Source organism: Solea senegalensis, linkage group LG6 (genome assembly GCF_019176455.1).
Source record: "Solea senegalensis isolate Sse05_10M linkage group LG6, IFAPA_SoseM_1, whole genome shotgun sequence".
Classification (NCBI taxonomy): Eukaryota; Metazoa; Chordata; class Actinopteri; order Pleuronectiformes; family Soleidae; genus Solea; species Solea senegalensis.
In genome coordinates, this window is record NC_058026.1 from 2,450,260 (window position 1) to 2,468,662 (window position 18,403).

The 18,403-nt window shown below is 40.0% G+C and overlaps 2 protein-coding genes across 3 annotated transcripts; both read left to right on the top strand.

Moving 5' to 3' along the window:
- The first annotated feature begins 300 nt into the window (after positions 1 to 300).
- Positions 301 to 4,017, top strand: LOC122770896 (THO complex subunit 4-like). Of its 2 annotated transcripts, none has more exons than XM_044028103.1 (6): positions 301 to 623; positions 1,751 to 1,906; positions 1,995 to 2,142; positions 2,228 to 2,294; positions 3,032 to 3,221; positions 3,318 to 4,017. In XM_044028103.1, the coding sequence occupies exons 1-6, from the start codon at positions 426 to 428 to the stop codon at positions 3,336 to 3,338; spliced, it is 780 nt and encodes a 259-aa protein (XP_043884038.1). In that variant the 5' UTR covers positions 301 to 425; the 3' UTR covers positions 3,339 to 4,017. The 2 variants fall into 2 exon arrangements, with proteins under 2 accessions (XP_043884038.1, XP_043884039.1); XM_044028104.1 differs by lacking the exon at positions 301 to 623 and adding an exon at positions 653 to 1,281.
- A 663-nt stretch (positions 4,018 to 4,680) lies between these two features.
- On the top strand, positions 4,681 to 15,790 carry LOC122770900 (rho GDP-dissociation inhibitor 1-like). Its single transcript, XM_044028108.1, has 6 exons — positions 4,681 to 4,765; positions 11,426 to 11,617; positions 11,875 to 11,967; positions 13,109 to 13,185; positions 13,477 to 13,540; positions 15,367 to 15,790. The coding sequence occupies exons 2-6, from the start codon at positions 11,428 to 11,430 to the stop codon at positions 15,564 to 15,566; spliced, it is 624 nt and encodes a 207-aa protein (XP_043884043.1). The 5' UTR covers positions 4,681 to 4,765; positions 11,426 to 11,427; the 3' UTR covers positions 15,567 to 15,790.
- The last annotated feature ends 2,613 nt before the right edge of the window (positions 15,791 to 18,403 follow it).

Below are 18,403 nucleotides of genomic sequence, written 5' to 3' on the forward strand. Positions count from 1 at the left end.
TTTGTGGAGTAGCATAAAAAAAATCTATTCACGTTTCAGTCCACTGGATGGTGCCAAGTGGTCACTCTCACTTGAGCTGTTGCGTGAGTATACATTTTCACAAATACTCTTAAATATCGTGGCTTAAATATCGTACTGTGTTGTATCTAGCGATTCCCACCCCGATTCGTTGTTTGTTTTGTGTCCTGCCAAATATCCTGCTTCACGCTCCAGACCAGTTGGTGGCAGTAAGCTGATTGCCAATCGTGAGTAACCCAAACAGAAGAAGAAGAAGGGGGAGTGGGGCGAATGACGTAACTTCCGCTTTACATTTCCGGTTGCTCCAATACTCGCGCCACCGGAGAGATAAATAGCTCGAGAACAGCTTCTCAACTCGGAAGTTCTTTGTTCGGTCGCCTATCGTCAGTTTAACCGTAAACACCACGATGGCGGACAAAATGAGCATGTCTCTGGACGACATTATCAAGATGAATAAGAAAGGAGGCGGCGGCCGTGGTGGTGGCGGTGGAGGATCCAGGTCCGGCGCGAGTTCAGGTCGGGCCCGTGGTTCGTCGAGGCCAATGCGGGGCCGACAGAACAACTTCAACCGCGAGAGAAACAGCCGACCCGCACCGTACACCCGGGTATGAAAGAGAAGCAGTTGAAATGGATTGGTTTAAAAAAAAAAAAAAGTCCTGTGTTGCCCTCGTGTATCCGTCGTTGTTTTTTGATAAAGGACTTAAAACACGTTGTTTAGTTTAAAATGTCTGTTCCGACCACAAATGGTTCACAACTACACTTCAGTCGTGGGTGTTTTATTACCATCATGGCCGTGTTTCACACTTCTCGACCAGCAACGACTTTCAACGGCTTTAAACCGGTTCCCTGGGTGAGATTTGGACGCATCTTTCTTCAACAAGATGGCCGCCGTGCGTGGTTTCTGTCTGTATGAGCAGAGGAGAGTCAGCTCGGAGCCACTTGTTAATGTGTCACAATTACTCGTTCGTGTTTTTTTGTTTTTTTTAATATTGGAAGAAATGATTCTATTCGAATGAAGTCGACGCTAAATGTTCTCTGGGGAGCTGGGAGAAAAGGCTGCTTCCTCGACCCTTTTGTCTTCGGTCTCCTATGGACTCAAAGAAACTCCATTTGTTGACTCCACCGTTCACGGAGAAGTTTCCCCGATTCATTTCATCTCAGGAATTGAAAATGTCCCCTTTTGTGATGGACTCTTCCTGTGGAAAACCTGGACGATGCCTTTGGTCTGATTTCCAAGCCCCTTTTAGGGAGTCACTTTACTGGGTATAATCAAAGTCTTTACTCGGCCTGTACCTGCTGGAACTTTCTTATGGCCAGAACCTTTTTAAAGGTCCAGTGAGTAACGTTTAGGGTGGGTTAATGGCACAAATTAGAAATGCTACCCATTAGTATGTCTGTACTTAAGGTATGGGGGTTTTAGTCTTTTAAGTGGCCTTTTTTTTTAGTAGGGGCTTACTATTTGTTTAATGGTGAACCATCTCAATTATTATTCACCTATATTGATTATCAAAATAGGTTTTAGGCAGTTAAACTTAAAGAGTTAAAACAAGTTTTGTGATTTGAGCTCGTTAAACATAAACCTATTCTGTTTCTTGTGGAAAAAATATATTATAATTTGAGGAATACTTAAACAGCGTGTACTCCTAGTTATTCCACTAAGACGAACACCTATATGTTCATGTTTGGTGGAAGACGTGGAATTTCAATTGTGGTGTTTTTGTTGCTCTTTCAGCCCAGAGAGTTGCCAGACAAATGGCAACACGACATGTTTGAGGAGGACGCTGGTATACGCAGAAGACCGACCGAAGTAGCTGAAAGAAGTGTAGAAAGCAGTGGCAAGCTGCTGGTTTCCAATCTGGACTTTGGGGTCTCTGACTCAGATCTGAAGGTAATTCTCAAAAATCTTATCTTTTCACTATGATGATGATAAGTGTATTGTGTGACCATGTCTAAATATCCCCCCTTTCTCTTTTAAGGAGCTTTTTTCCGAGTTTGGGCCCCTAAAGAAAACGTCCGTACACTACGACCGCTCTGGCCGCAGTAAAGGATCAGCAGATGTCCACTTTGAAAATAAGGCAGATGCACTTAAAGCCATGAAGCACTATAATGGTGTTCCCCTTGATGGTGAGTATTCAGATTTTTTTTCTACATCCACAGGTGCTGAAGTGTTCACACATGATAATCAAACTTCCATCTCTTTCCATTTCAGGTCAGCCCATGAAGATCCAGCAAGTGTCCTCAGAGGCTGATGTGTACAGTAGACCATCAACACAAAGGTAGGTCATGTACTACAGAAGTCATGTAACATTACATTTCAGGGAAAAGCTGTCAGTGTTGACTCCACCCTACTCTACTGAGTGCCGTGTGTTATGAGCAGCACATGCCAGTGGTTGCCAGTGTGAGTCCCCACCAGGTCAAAAAAGGACTGGGGTACCCCCTGAGCAAGGCACCAACCCTCCTTGGGCATTGCTGCTTCTAATTCTAGGAAGGTTTCTAGTAGAGGATGGGTTAAATGCAGAGGAGGAATTTCCCCATGTGCCTCATAAATGACTAATGTCATGATGACTAATTTAATTTATACTAAAGCAAGGAAAACTGATGTTTGGAGTATTGGGGGAGGCTGCTGCATGTTCAAAATTACTTCAACTAATTATGGTTTCATTTAAATGAAACATGATTTTGTGTTTTACAACACATTGAATTATGTTACAACAATAAAAACACACGTCCAGTTTGGTAGTTGGACTCAACTTAATTTAGTCAAAATTGTGTACAGTGTTCCAACAGTTGGCTATAATTGTGGCACATTTCATTTGTAACGTTCTTAAGTTGAGGCAGTTTTGTGTGCACACACAGGGGGGCGATGTTGAGAGCACAACAATGTGCTACTAAAAAAAAAAAACATGTGGATGAAGCCTTGAGGTCTTTGTACTTGGATTTACAATGCAAGTGGTTGAAGATTGGGGGGTTGATTTACTGCCGCAGTAACACCTCCCCTTTTGTGTCTTTATAGTGGTTTTGACCGGAGCAGACTCGGTCAACCCCGGTTTGAAAGGAGGGAACGTGGTGAACAGAGACAAGGTGGTGGTGGTGGTGGTGGTGGCGGCGGATACAGAGGGCGAGGAAGAGGACGAGGAGCTGGAAACAGACCTCAACTCTCTGCAGAAGAGCTGGATGCCCAGTTGGATGCTTACAATGCGAAGGTAAATTCACAAATATTTTATGTAATAAAAAAAAAAACACTTTCAGCATACTGTGTCCAATGACTGTTTTAATAATCATGTTTTTTTTGTCTTTAGTTTCAGATGGACACCAGTTAGGAGCTCAGAAGATGCTGTCCCTGTTCAATTTTTAAACATTTTGGACATAAAAAAAAACAATCAGGTTAAACTGATATTGTGAATCAGACCATTTAACGTATGGACCATTATGATGTTTTATTTTGTAGCAAAGTTTTCTGCAGCAGTTTTATGGTTTTTGGGGGGTTTTTTTGGAGGGGGGGGGGCATTATTTGTCCACTGGCTCGTGTGCTCTTTTCCTCATGTGTAGACAAGTACTGTGGACTTGCAGCATTTTTAAAAAACAACTTAAATCTGTGGCCTGGCGGCCTATTTAATGTACTGTTAAAATATTAATGGACATCAATTCAGTCACTTGTACTGTATAGTCAACATTATGATGTATCTGAAAGGATTTTGTATATAAAACATTATACTGAACTGTCTCTCCTGTGTTTACTCTGAAGAGGACGTGGTGGGGATGATTTGATAGTTTGGCTCCTGTATGTGCGAGTTAAATGTCAATTTTCCAAAGTAAAAAAAAAACATCCACTCATGATTAGGAAAGTACGGAGCCCTGGAGGCCACGACATATAGACACTTTACAGTGACAAAGATGTTTAATTTTAATAAGAAATGGCAATATTGTACTGTGTAATTCAACGAAGTATAATACTTGTACTTTTACTCCTACATTTCCTAAATAAATGGTGTACTTTCACTACGCTACATTTCTAACTGTTCTTTGTTACTCTTACTACCAAATAAAGTTGTTTTTGCTAAGATACTTGTACTTTTTGCCCAAGTATCCCTTAAAGGCACCTATACAGAGACAGATATTCTACTTTAAAAACTCCATCTGAAGTGGAACTGTTTTAGTGAATGGTATCTAAGTGAGTGAAAGTATGAAATGTTTGGATTACAGTCTGATGAGTAGAATGTATTAATAAAATGGTGCATATATTTAACTTAATTCTTAGGACAAATAGTCATCTTTTCATTCATGTGAATGTGGATTATCGCTACAAATTGAATTGAATGGCATACTCTAAATTTTCAGTCTATGCATATGTTGACGTCTGACATTTTTCTTAGGATTTAGAATTGAAAAAATGTCAGAATTCTAAGAGCAAATAGGTCAGAATTTGGATTAGAATTCTAGCAAAGGACAGAATTGAAAAAAATCAAGTCAAATTCTGACTCAAATCTCAGCATTCTGACTTTTTTCTGACAATGAACTCGTCCGTATATATTTAGTGTAACAAAAGGGGGGGGACACACAAAAAACCCTAGTGACGGCGCTGCAACGTCACCTACGTGCACGCTCCCGGGATTCCGGGAAAATGTGTCGCGCGCGGAGTGAACGGGGCTGCGCCGCTCCCTTATTCGCCATAGTTGCACAGCAGCGGCAGAGTAGCGGACAGTGACTGCGGAGGCACCTGGACTCACTACAACATTTAACATTAAAGGTGAGTTTCCTTTTATGTTTACACACTTAGCGACACCGCGTGAGCACAGCCTTAATTGACGCACGTCACTGGAAACACTTGGGACTTGACTCCGCCGCCGTTAGCGGGTGATAACTTGTCTAACGGGGCTAACGTTAGCCGCCGGCTCCGGTTAGCTTTGCTGGACTGTTGCCAGCCACTTGTCTCAGCTCAGTCCCACCCTGGATCCTGGATGACAGGGTCGGCGCGAATAAAAGTTTAGCTCCCTTCTTAAATATAAATCCTTTCAAAAAATAAAAAAATAATAATAATAACAATAATAAGTCAGAAAGGGGTAATGTGTGCAGATACTGTGTCCAGAGCTGCTTCACTGGCATGTTGTCAAAAACACTACCTCATGTCAGGCTGGGGTCTTTTTTCCGGAGAAGAAAGAAGATGCTGCTTTTTCTCAACAGTGGTACTGTTAGCCAGCTAGCCTGTTAGCTCGCCTCGTCAGTCATGATGCTGTGTTAGCTACAGTTAGCTTCTTGTTGTTAAAATTCTCAGCACAACTCTATAAAGCATTTTCTTAACAGCATGATTTCTTTACAGGAAAGTCTGGTTTCTGTGAATGAACTGATTTCTTATAACAATGGGGTGTCATGGAAAGCATTAGACATGCATATACAATATAATATATTATTTATTTTATTGTGAGACATATAATTGGGCAGCACAATCAAATTAACCCAACACTGGGTTGGGGTTAGGGGTGTCAGGATTCTCCAATTTGATTTGATTTTTGATTTTAAGGTCACAGTTGGATTATTTATTTTTTCTTTTAGCCTGCATGGGTCTGTCATTTTTAGACTTGTCTAGTTTAGTATGGATCGTTGGTTTTATGTCATGCTCATTTAAATGTTTAATAGGGACGATACCATTTTTTTTGTGTCCAATACCAAAAACCGGATACAAAAACTCCTACTACTGCTATTGATATTATTCTGGCTGTCATTTTAGACCTACAACTATGAAGCTGTAAGCAATACACATGTGCCGACTAGGACATAATTCTCTAACTGTGTAACAAATATTGTTATCCCCAAAAAGAAGAAACAGCCCAAACATGTCTCAGCTAAAATTGTATTACTTTTTTTTTTTTACAGTGTGCATAGTGATGCATGCGATGTATAGATTTTTTTAGTATCAGATTCTTTTTTTACCTGTCTAATACAGTAATTTTGAACAGTATCGGACTGATACTGACCAAAACCAATTCCCATCCCTAGGTTGCATGTCTGATGCTACAAACTTATCTATAGCGCTAGTTATCACTGTTGTGCAATTTGAATTTTGATGAAGTTTCGCTCAAGAAAAAGTCTACGGCCTTATGATGCAAATTAGTCCCTACACTACCCATAAATTTGCTGTTATCACATTTTACATTGTGATTTGGGTCCCAAGAGAGAAACACTGCCATTTCCAATAACGTTATTGATTATAGCAATGATAAATATTCGATTAATAAAAAAGTTGATATACAGCTTTAATATGTTTCATTGCAAATTCAGACCCAGACAGTGAGTAGCCTTTGTAGACACTACAAAAACCCAACAACATTTATTTATTTAGTATCTTTGTCCGAGGTCAGCTGACTCTTTTGATGATGCTCCTCTTTAGAAATCAGTGCAGCCAATTGCTTACATATATATGTATATATGTATATATATATAACCCTAACCCATATATATATATATATATATATATATATATATATAAAGCCTCGACTGAATAATTAATCTAACATTAATGCCCTTAAATAATTTTCAGCTACTCTAAACAAGAGCACTTATTAAAGTCAATCTTAAATCTAAATAGAATGCATTTAATCTAGATCTAATCCATTTATATTAATGTAAACAATATTTCAAATCCAACTCTGACTTTTCTTTGTTTACTTTGTTCTCATTTCCCTAAGAAAATAAAACAAATCTTCTACCTTTTATGGTAAGTTCTTTGCTTACCAAAATTAAAACGAGGAACAATCTGAATTTATCGCAGGCAATTTGGGATCACTAAAGTGCTAACAATATTTGAATAAGGTGTCAAGAGTGAAAAACATCTTTAAACTTGCATTTTCATGATTTCAACCAGTACACAACTTTGGTAAACGGGTAGGTCATAGCCCAAACTCTAATGACTTATGTAGATGTTTTATTCCCCATTTTTGGAGTATTTCCGTGGCAGCGTTATAGTATCACATACAGGATTGGCATGCTGGTATCCACAGGTTTCATGTGTTTGAAGATATTTCTCAAGATGATGCTGTGTTTATGGCAAACATTTAAAGAGCAGAAACGAAAAATATCGTTTCCGTATGCATACGACCTCAGGTAGATTCTGAGTGAGTCACTCTCCAGCCCCCTTTTGCAGTTTGTCCGTCTTCTGTCTTTGTGAATTTGAACTTGTATATTCTTCCCTGTCTTGCTCTGTGAGCAGCTTGCTGGCTGGAGCGTCCTCTGTTGCAGCCGGGTGGGGTGGGTCTTTCACACGCACACACTGGCTTCTAGTCCATTCCTGAAATGTCTTCACGTTGCTGCTGCCTATCTGCGACACAAAAGTGCCTGACAACACTTTTTGTATAGAACTTCTGTTCTTGTCGTTTTTGAAGTGTGTGGTCTCACCGATCATGTCTGCTTTGTTCCTACAGTGCAAACAATAACCAAGCAGCGTATGGCCATATAGTAGATTAAAAGAAAAATAAAGAATCTCTTTCATTTAGAACATTGTTCTGCTGTTGTTGCAGTATAAGCTTTCCCAGTAAAAAGGAAAGGAAAGAGGAACCCCTTGATCTTTCAGCACAGTGACAGAGGCTTCAGTGGTGGCTGTTACATAATGCATCCCCCCTCCCCCACCTTTATTCCTCCTGTCATTACAAATGGCTATTATCTAAAAGTTTGGCTCTTGCGTCTGTATCAGATTTAGCTTTGCAAAACAGCAGTATGCATTTTAAGAGAAGGGCTCTTCAGTATAAACTCTGCACTGGTTATTTGACCCATCTTCCCCTGAGTGTGCACAGTAATTCAATATGGGTCGGATGATATTTGAAACCAGATCTTTATCACCTCAATGAACTTGCCGTATGTACAACCATATTTACATTAATCAGAAAGGGTTATCTTAAGAGCTAATTTGATCACGGGCAGCCTGTGCAATTTCACAGCAACAGATGTTCCTTCAGCCCTGAATTTATTACATTTTTAATGGTTCTGTTGGGTGCAGAAATCTCTGTTTGTAGTGGTTGAACACGACAGAAGGAAACTTACTCGGTTGGAAAAACTACTCATAGGTATTTCAATGGACAGGTGCAAGTCTGGGCAGGTGAGCATATGGGGAAAGGTATTTGCATTGGTTGTTGTCACTTCATAGCAGAATAAGTGTCTGGCCTCTCTGCAGGTTGTTCAAAATCTCATTGTAAAGATGTTTACTCAAGATGGTGAGATTCTAATTTGGTAATGTTATTGTTTTGTTATGCTTTTAAATGGGTCTCACTGCACTGTGGGGCGCTCTGTTAGCTCAGCTGAGGCCGTCACTGATGCTCTGCCTCAGATTTTAATGTGGCCCGAGCTCACATGAAAATCAGATGCATGTCATTACCTTTTGCTCTCTGTTAAACTGACATGATCAAATGATTAACTCTCTCATTTTACCACCATTTACTCGGCATTATGCTTGAGGGTGGCGCTCGCTCTCTGGGGTTGCAGTTGTTGTGCAATGTTGACTTGAAGCCAAATGCAAGTGTCAGCCAACTATTCCACGTAATGCACATTTGTTCTCAGAAACCTGATAAATGTTGCTACGTCGCCAAAACATTTTATTTTATTTTATTTTTTAATTGTTGACTTGTTTCATGTATGGATCTATATCTGCTGCAACATACATATGTAAAAAATTGTTAATTTCACTAGAGCTGAAACAATTACTCATTTATTAATCGATCACTCAAAACAGGTCAAAACACATCTTTTATCCGTTTACTCCACATTTCAGTGAGAGTTTCAGCCTCGTTCATCCAGGCCGGAGTTCTCTAAATGTCATTTAATCCGTGTCAGTTAGACGTTTCTTGAGGACATTCCAACTCAAATCTAAGGCGCTTCTTCTTAACTTTAAAAATAGAGGTGAAACCCCCAGTGGCCTCTGATATTTTCTGGATTAGCAGTTCACTGCAGCACATGTCTGCAGTCTTGACTTCCCTTTTGGCACAACAGTGAAGAATTTATTGTTTCCACAGTACAAACTGAAATGGTTCTCTCTCCGGGAGTAGCCAGCAGAGCTCAAAACAAAAAACAATGTTGCTGGAATGACTTTGACTTATCGATATTCATTCAGTTAAAGTACTAAAGAAAACAACAAACATTAAGATGTTGCAGGAGAATGTAACTCCTAAGGGAAGGACTTGAATTAGAATGGTTTGGGTGCTTTGTTTGAGACTCACCCAGGGATTTTGGGTGGTGTTGTGCTGTAGTGGGTGTATTATTCCATGTCTCTTGGAATAAGCTGTGCTTTTCCTGTCTTTGTTGCTCGTTTTGTTTCTGCAGAGGACTTACCTTTAGATTAATCTCCAAAGCAAGCAGCCAACCCTATTGTAGGGAAATGGGGATTTGATAAACAAGTTTATTTGTGGTCAGAATTTACCCAAATCCTTTTAACTGAGCCTAAATTAGCTTTTTATTTCATTACATTACATGTCATTCAGCAGACACTTTTATCCAAAGCGACTTACAAGGGATTTGAGTACAATCCGCCAGGTATTTCACCATTTGTCTTTCAATTGTCTATTTTCATCTGTTTTGTTAATGTGCAGAAATTGTTGTCTGCATATACTTGAGATTAGCGCTATAACTATTATTTTTCTCGATGAATCGAGTTTGGTCCGTACCAAACCTGGAAATGATATGATGTTCTTGAATGCCTTGTTTTGTCCACAAACCAAAGTGATTCAGTTTTTAATGATTTCTTTGTCAAATGGAGCAAAGAAACCAGGAACTACTGACATTTAAGGAGCTGTAAAATCAGAATCATTGATTAAATGATTATCAAAATATTTCATTTATCAATTAATAATTGTTGCAGCCCTACTTCAGATTGCGCTTCACCCAACACCATTTTCCATCTCATAATAATATATTATATGAATTTGTGTCCAAGCATTGATCACTAAATTAATCCTCAACTTTCATGATAATTGGTTAATTCTTCGGACGTTAAATGTGAATATTTGGTTTCATTGCTCTGTATAACCAAATACATTGTTAAAGTGGAATAATTTATGAAATTATGAAAATAGAGCCCTAAAACATTATGTTTTTTTTATTACCTCCTGCAGGTAAATTTTTCTCATAGCACAGGATCAGAGTGTTTTCCTTTGACCTACATATATTGTCTGGGCCTGTGAAGGACCGGCCTCAGGGGGATTGGCTGTGTTTCATGTGATGCCTCACTTCCTCCTCCTTCTCCTCGTCATCCTGCTGGAGGTGATGGTGTTTCAGGGAACTGTGCTCAGATGATATCACACGGCAGAGTTAGGTCATCAACAGCACTTTTAAGATAAATGCTGCTGCTGCAGAGTTACCAGCACAAACTCACAGAGCAGCAACACATCCATTAAACTGTTTGTCCATGAAGTGTCTTTTTGGAAATAATACAAGAAGAAATCAAGTAACGTTGTGCGTTTGCAACTCTATTTTACTTTTCTTAGGAATTAGTTCATTTGAATAAATATCTAATTGCGATTGTTTTGCCTGAAATTGCTATTGCGATTATTCTCTTTTCCATTTGAGTAACATATTTAAAATGATCACTGTGTGATATTTTTTGCAGATCTGTGAGAAACAAAGATGAGTATGATGTGCATAGGCCAGGACAATATTTGATCGAAAATGGTCATTTTTACCACACATTTTGTCTTTAGTAAAATATTGCGCCTCCGTATGAGCCGTATTGTATTGGGATTAGGAGACGATTTCATTTAATTGTTCAGCACCTATTCTGTATCGATAGTGGCCAAGACGTACCACTGATACCACAAATAAACCCAAAATATGATGGAAATACTTCATGAAACTGACACAAACTTCAATATTTTCTTCGTCTGATGTTTCAAATTGAAAATCATGCCTACTAAGTAGTATCAGTATTGGTCTGACACTGGTTGAAATGGCTGGATATCGTAAATCTTAAATGTTAAACCCTATATATCACATGCTTCACACACACTGTAAAACTTTTACTAAAACATTAGCAACAGCATTGTAGCTGAGTCATGATGAGTGCGGCTTAATTCTACTTTGTGGGAGACGAATATCTTTTCTCAGTTGGTGAATTATGTCTTTTGGAAAGGCTGTAGCATCACCACTAATGTGTTTGATTTACACGAAATTATTGGACAAGAAAAAGTGATCTTCCAGCACCTTCTGGTATTGACTTATTTTATTTATTCATGTATCATAGTCCTGTAAATTACTGCCTTTGCTCTTCAACTTGTGCCAGACGAGGGCGCCAATGGGTGTCCTCTGTGCTGCTTGTTTGTTTATTTACTGATTTGTAACTTCTGTTTGTCTATATTTGTTCGTCTGTTGGAACAAATAAATCTGTGTGAACTGAACTGTTTTTAACAAGCCTCTTGTTTTCCCTTCCTCTCAGACATGGCTGAGGATGACGAGGTGACTTCCGAGCAGCTAGCAGCCATCGCCGCCGAAAATGAGGAACCAGAGTCGGTGAACTACAAGCCTCCTGCCCAGAAGTCGTTGAAAGAGATCCAGGAGCTGGACAAGGACGACGAGAGCCTGCGCAAATATAAGGAAACTCTGCTCGGTGCTGACATCGCTGAGACTGGTAATTCAGTGTTTGTGTGTGTAATTGAATTCTACACGTCTCCTTCTGTTGAACACATTCACTGCCCTTCTGAGGAGATGATGCTTGCAAGCCTCAAAATATGAGTTACCAACTACATTTGAAGTGTAGTACAGTGGAGCTGTAAGATTGTGTTGCGATATTGAAACCGTGTTTTTGGTTTGTTTTTTCCTCAGACAATCATCGTACCGTCGATTTCTGCAGTTATAAATCTGTCTATTTTTATGTTTATTTCTCAGATCCCACTGGTTCGCAGTGTTCCCATGTCCAGGTGACTCGGATGACTCTGTTGTGTGAGGCCGCTCCAAACCCCCTGGTCCTGGACCTGCAAGGTGAGTGAGTCCCTGTTTGTGTTTGTGTACACAGTGGAATCATTTATACTTTTGTTATTTACTTTATTATTTTTCATACCAGGCATTTGAACATGTGTACCTAATAATGAAGACTTGAAGTAGAAAAGCTTTGTGACGACATGTTGTGGCACGTATTACCAGCACATGCTTTACATACTTTATCATTTCAACACAAATGTCTTTCACGTTTTCCTTCTACACACTTTGGACACAAGGAAAAACTAAATTTAGCCACTGTAACAAAATGCTGTGATATGAGTTTTTAAACTGTTCACTCACCTGCACCGGGGTCCATAGAGAAAATCATCATTTTTAGCTTGTGTGGACTCAGGAGCTGCTGGTCTACTGCTGCCTTATGTGGTCAGTTTGTGTCATTTAGGTAAAATCCAAACATAGAATTTCAAACACTGAAGTCACAAAATATCATGTTTGAACTGACTGAAGGAGGCAGCAGTGCATCAACAACTCCTGAGTGCTGTGAAGTAAAATCTCTGAATTTCTCTGTGGAGTTTGGTGTGGGGGTTAGAGGAGTCGACTAATTATTGCTGATTTATCAGTATCTGCGTTTTTACTACTGCATGTTAACCGTACAGCACTTTTTGTTTAATATTGTTAATCTGTTAATCAGTTTGACTATGAAAATAATCGTTAGTCGCAGCTCTAGTTGTAATATACACTTTTTGTAAACTTGTACTTACTCCCTAGTTTTTGTTCATGAAGTTTAAGCATTGATAAACATTTAAAGCATTGAACAAGTTTGTACATTTCAACATGTCCAGAGATTGTAATGTGTACGTTAAACACGGCGTATTGGCTCCAAAAATCAGTCGTTGGCTATATCAACCTTGAAAAACCAACGTCAGTCGACCTGATGGACATTTGGACGATGAGCAGACAGTCGTTTAACTGTGATTATTATAATAATAATAATAATAATGCATTGTGTTTATGTAGAGCTTTTCACAAGCACAAGAAAAGATGGATTCAAGACAAAAAGCATGAGCACGTCTGTTGCCATAACTCCTAGACCGTTTGTGATATCGAGAATATTCAGAAAATTACCGGAAAGCAGAGAAATGGAGCTTAATTTCTCTTTTCTTTTGTCTTTATTTTTAAACAGGAGACCTGGAAGCCTTTAAAAACCAGGCATTTGTTCTGAAGGAGGGAGTTGAATACAAAATAAAGATCAACTTTAAGGTGAGCGCTGCAGTCAAACACACTTCCACTGTTTTTCTCTTGTTTTATTTACTGTCATTATGAAAAGTCTAACTGTTTTAATATAATCTCAGTGTTTACACTAATCATTTGTGTCACTAGAAGTAAAATGAACTTATATAAATAGCAGTAGTGTTGTGTTTTTATATGATGATAATAATAAATCATCATAATCTACTTGTATTATTTTATAAATGAAGTTTTTTTTCCTTTTCTTCCTTTCTGTTCACTTTAAGGTTGAGATCATGTGTTTTTAATCTTGTCTCCTCTCAGGTGAACAGGGAGATTGTTTCAGGTCTGAAGTATGTGCAGCACATGTACAGGAAAGGAATGAGGAGTGAGTGGATTCTTTTTACTCTTCTGAAAATCTGGATTTAACAAGAAATGACCTTGTTAAATATTTTTTGTTGTTGTTTTTTGCAGAAATTTCAATCTTTCCGCTTACAAACTGCTGCTGAGACACTATAAACGCAGAAATTTGTGATCCATCAGATTATTGTTCTATCCGTGGCTTTGTGGTTTTTGAGCAGATTAACGTGCATAAAATTCTTGAAAATTGGCATGAAGGTCAGGTCTGGCAAAAATGCGACATTGGCATAGTTCCCAGAGCTGTGTGTTGCTCAAAGGCTCTATAGCGCCCCCTTAAGTGCAAACAGAGGCACAATAGAGTTCCACCAAATTTCCTGAAACTCCAGGAAAAGTGTGAAGATGTTACAGACCAAGACGAACAATAAAGTCGACCGTAACCATGGCCTCAACTCAACAGAAGGTCGGCCATTTTGATTGTGGGCATCCAATTTGGCGATGTGCACCCTACGTAAATGAGCGAACTCTCAATTTGTACTAGATGCGTCATTATAGCCTGTCATTGTCGCCTTTTTACTTCTAATGGAGGTTGAATTTTGAATGTAAATATCAGGGTAAAGTTTTTGATGGTGTGAGGCTCATTGAAAATTGAAATTGGAGGACATAACAACACCTTTTTCCTTTTTATTACATAATTCAAAATGTTTTATATTCATGTAAAAAAATCAAGGTCCATGTACAGTTGGACCCTCAGCTTTAATTTGAGGGATTGAACAAAATATTTGCATTCACCGTTGAGGAATTATAAGCATTTTTTTTTAAATACATTATTGTCCATTTTCAGTGACTCAGAAACAATGGGACAAACTCAAATCATGACAAATTAAAGACGTCTTTAAATACGTGGTTGAAAGTCCTTTGCCGTCAGTGACTGCCTTAAAGTCTGGAATCCATGGACATCACATAAAATGCTGCGATTCCTCCCTGGGGAGTGCTCTGCCAGGCCTTTCTGTCTTCAGACATCATGTGACTGAGTCACTGAAGAACATGCTTTCTCTCTGAGAGAGAGGTTTATTTTTGTTTTTCTCAGTCGATTGAATGATGACCTTCTTCTCTTGCCATTGACAAGTCTTCGGACCTCATATTCCACCGAAAATTTCAGTGGAAAGTATTTGTGTCTGTATTTGAAAAAAGCACCGTCTCCTTTCTCCCTCTGATCCTCTGCAGTTACGGCAGGGCGAGTAGAGCTTGACTCGTTTAAAACCTTTTATTCTCGCAGACGGTCACAACACGCGTGCGTATTTGCGAGGGAAGCCAGATGTGGTCACTGGAGACGCAGTTAAGCGCCAGGAGTGAGCAGTCTGTATGTGAAGGGATCTCTGATGCTAACAGCAGGTCTGAATGGGCCACAGCAATCCGATTCAGCAGAAATCCGCCACAGACCCTGATCTGCTTGTTTTGACAGGGAATCGTGAGGTAACAGGCCACGAACGTGCTTTTTAGTCAAATGTCCCAATTATTTCTGAGCCCCTGAAAATAAGACAACAGTTAAAGGAATTGTTTTGTTCAATCCCTCAGAGTAAAGCTGAGAGTGCACACTTTAATCACATCTTCAGTGTTTCATGTACGGAGGCAAGATGACAAAATAATTATGGTCCTAACAAAGACAGTGGATTATTTTAGAACATTATAGAACAGTGTTTCCACAATCCTGGTCTTCGGGGACTCTTGTCCTGCACGATTTTAGATGTTTCCCTGCTCCAACGACACCTGATTGATTTCAACTTTGTTTCTTCTTTGTCCGGTTACAGTTTTTGACAGTTTGATTTTTTTCCCCCCCCCTCTGTTTGTAAACAGTCGATAAGTCGGACTACATGGTGGGCAGCTACGGGCCTCGTTCGGCCGAGTACGAGTTCCTGACCACGGTGGAGGAGGCTCCTAAAGGCACACTGGCCCGCGGCAACTACGCCATCAAATCCAAGTTCACCGACGACGACAAGCACGACCACCTGTCCTGGGAGTGGAACCTCAACATCAAGAAAGACTGGAAAGACTAAAAAAAACGAAAAGAAAAGAGGCCTCTGTGTTTTGGCCGCCGTGCTCATTCCGCCTCCACCTCTCCATCGCACCCGCCCGCCCACCAACCCCTGCTCTGCGTTCACCATTCCCAGCCTTGTTTTGTTTTTACACGGTCGTGCAACTTTTCATGCCTTATTTCCCGCTTCGTTGTCAGCACTGGTAGCAGCAACAGTAGCAGCAGCAGCAGCAAGCAAACCCCACCACCCCATAGTCTCTGTACCTGCCTGATACTTCATTAGTTTCACACAAAGCACCGCTTTCCACTAACCTGCAACCCCACTCCCACCCTGCGCTGTCATGTAGCACCTTATCTCCTCACGCCTTTGCCGCCTTTATTTTTATTTCCTCCCAGTTTTTCTCGCCGCTTAAAGAGATTACCCCAGCCTTTCCAGAACGGTGTCTTCCTCTCTCTCAGTATCAAGTACATGTGGAAACGCTACTGTACAATCAACTTTTGTTTGCCTTTTTTTATATATATATATGTATTATATATATGATTGTATCAATTGTCGTGTGACGTGACTGTATTCACTTCACTGTTTAATCAGCTGCTGTGTTCATGGCAGACCCCCCCATGTCCGCCCACCCCCACCCCCCCCGCTGCTGCATCCAACATTCCTTTGCTTGCTGTTTGTTTACCAAAACTTGCCTTGGAAAACAAAAACAAAGAATTCAGAGCTGCGTCTCCCTCTTTTTTCCCCCCAAAAGACCTCGTTCAGACCTCGTATTAACATCCGTCGCGATCGAGATTGGTTTGGGTTCTATACTACGCACTCGCGGGTGAGTCCACATTCTCGAGCGTGTTCGAATGAAAGCCGACCTCGGGATGGATGAGAGACCTGATCTGATGTGGTCTCACAGGATTTTCTTTTACACCATGAACACTAATCTTACTTCATGTTACAGCAACGCGAGAAGAGCTTCGATTCACTTGAGGTTTTCCCCCGGCACAAATGTGAAAAAAAAACCTTGATTTTTGTCGTGACGTCCGTCTGTATTTGAATAAAGGACAGGAGGAAACCAGTTGTGGTCCACAGGAGACGTGGTTTAATACCAGGAGTGATCTCTCGAGGACCATCTCCTCCGCCATGGCTTCACAACATTTTTACACTATGAACACTAATCTTATTTTATGTTACAGCAGCGTGAGAAGAGTCCTCTGATCCGACGCGGTTTCGCAGCGTTACTTATTTATTCTTACAGTCTTATTTCATGTTTCAGCAGCGCGAGTCGAGATTGACTCGTTTAAAAACTTGCGCGGCGTGGTCACAGGAGACGCGGTTAAACACCAGGAGTGAAACAGTCTGAATGCGAAGGGATCTCTGAGGTCTGAACGGGGTCTCAAAGCGAGGGACCCGGGGCCAAAGTGAACACGGGAGTGAAAAGGATAAGGGTAGCTGCCTTATTGTATCGACTGCTTCTTCTCTCGTGATGAGAGCTCGCCTTCTGTGCATGAGCGGCGCTTCCTGTCGAGTACTCTGTATATCAAAAGGGCTTATTTCTCTCGCTACCACGTCACCTGTAGCCCGGTTGTAGTGGAGATTTGTTTATACAGGTTACTCAGATACAGCTCTGCACATACTCACCGCCCCCGAAACTAAAGCACCTCATCACTGCAGGAGAATGTACGGAAGTGCATCGCGTTCGCCTGAAACTAAAAATGTGGCTGTTTTTCTGAATTGATGAGATTCTTTCTTTCTTTCTTTTTTGACTGCACCACTGGAAGCAAACGTGTCCCAGTTCAACTTTTCCTCTAAGATCAGTTGGATAAATACTACTCACTTGAAATGATCTCATGAATTCCAAAAAAACAACGTAGAAAAAAAGGTTTTCCTGAAAAAGTATTTCATTAATTACAAATAACGTTGTATTTTGTCGATGCGCTTCCGTACGAATGAATGAATGTTAAAATTAGGAAAAAAAGAAACCAAACGGAGAGGAAAGTGAACACATTAACCAACACTAACATTGTTGCTTTTTAGCCATGAGGCCTTAGTAGTGACCATGATCACGTCGAGGAAAAATGGCGACAAACATCACAAATTTAGCCTCATTTTTTTAAAAATATGTTGCCTTAATCTACATCATTGTCATATGAAGACCTCCCCCACACACACACTCAGATTACTTAACTGGTAGCTCGCAGCATTCAGGAAGTTAGCGCAAAGTTGTAGCAGAGAAAAGCATAGGAAGAGGTGGAGCCTGAAGTGAGGACAAAAAACTAAACTGACCCACTTTAAAAAACAATAAAATAAAACACTACTACAGAGGAAACAAACACAGATGAGCAGTCACATTGAATTGACTTTTATTATAACATGAACTGGACCAGATGATTTTTATTTTATTTTTTTTCCTCGTCAGTAAATAAACTTGTTTGTTTTGCTCCATACATTCCTTCACATTGTACAGTTTGTATGAAAACGCTGGCATGCTGGTGGGGTTGTGTACGCTGTCGTCATTTGTGATTGCTCGACTCAGTCAATAAAGATTTTGCTCAACTCTGCCTCGAGAACTTTGATGCTTTTACACATGAACGGAGAATTGTGAGTTACCTGGAGAAGTGATGTACGTTTTCTGTCATTCTAAGGTGGTTTTATTCAGGGGTTTGTAGTAAGCGATTGTCAGGAATTAAAGATATTACAGGGATTTTTATTTTCAAAAAAGGTAAAAAGTCACAGCCATGCACATGACTTTTTTTCTATGACTTTTTTTGTCACATAATGGACGACATACTAACCTATGACTTTTTACTCACATTTTGGTCGACATACTAACCTATGACTTTTTACTCACATTTTGGACGACATACTAA

Excerpts from the sequence above, each read along its gene's own strand:
- LOC122770896 (XM_044028103.1), top strand. The coding sequence starts at position 426 with ATGGCGGACAAAATGAGCATGTCTCTGGACGACATTATCAAGATGAAT. Across the intron at positions 2,143-2,227 it reads TAATGGTGTTCCCCTTGATG|GTCAGCCCATGAAGATCCAG; the intron begins GTGAGTATTCAG and ends TTTCCATTTCAG. Across the intron at positions 3,222-3,317 it reads TGGATGCTTACAATGCGAAG|TTTCAGATGGACACCAGTTA; the intron begins GTAAATTCACAA and ends TTTTGTCTTTAG.
- LOC122770900 (XM_044028108.1), top strand. The coding sequence starts at position 11,428 with ATGGCTGAGGATGACGAGGTGACTTCCGAGCAGCTAGCAGCCATCGCC. Across the intron at positions 11,968-13,108 it reads CCTGGTCCTGGACCTGCAAG|GAGACCTGGAAGCCTTTAAA; the intron begins GTGAGTGAGTCC and ends ATTTTTAAACAG. Across the intron at positions 13,541-15,366 it reads GTACAGGAAAGGAATGAGGA|TCGATAAGTCGGACTACATG; the intron begins GTGAGTGGATTC and ends GTTTGTAAACAG.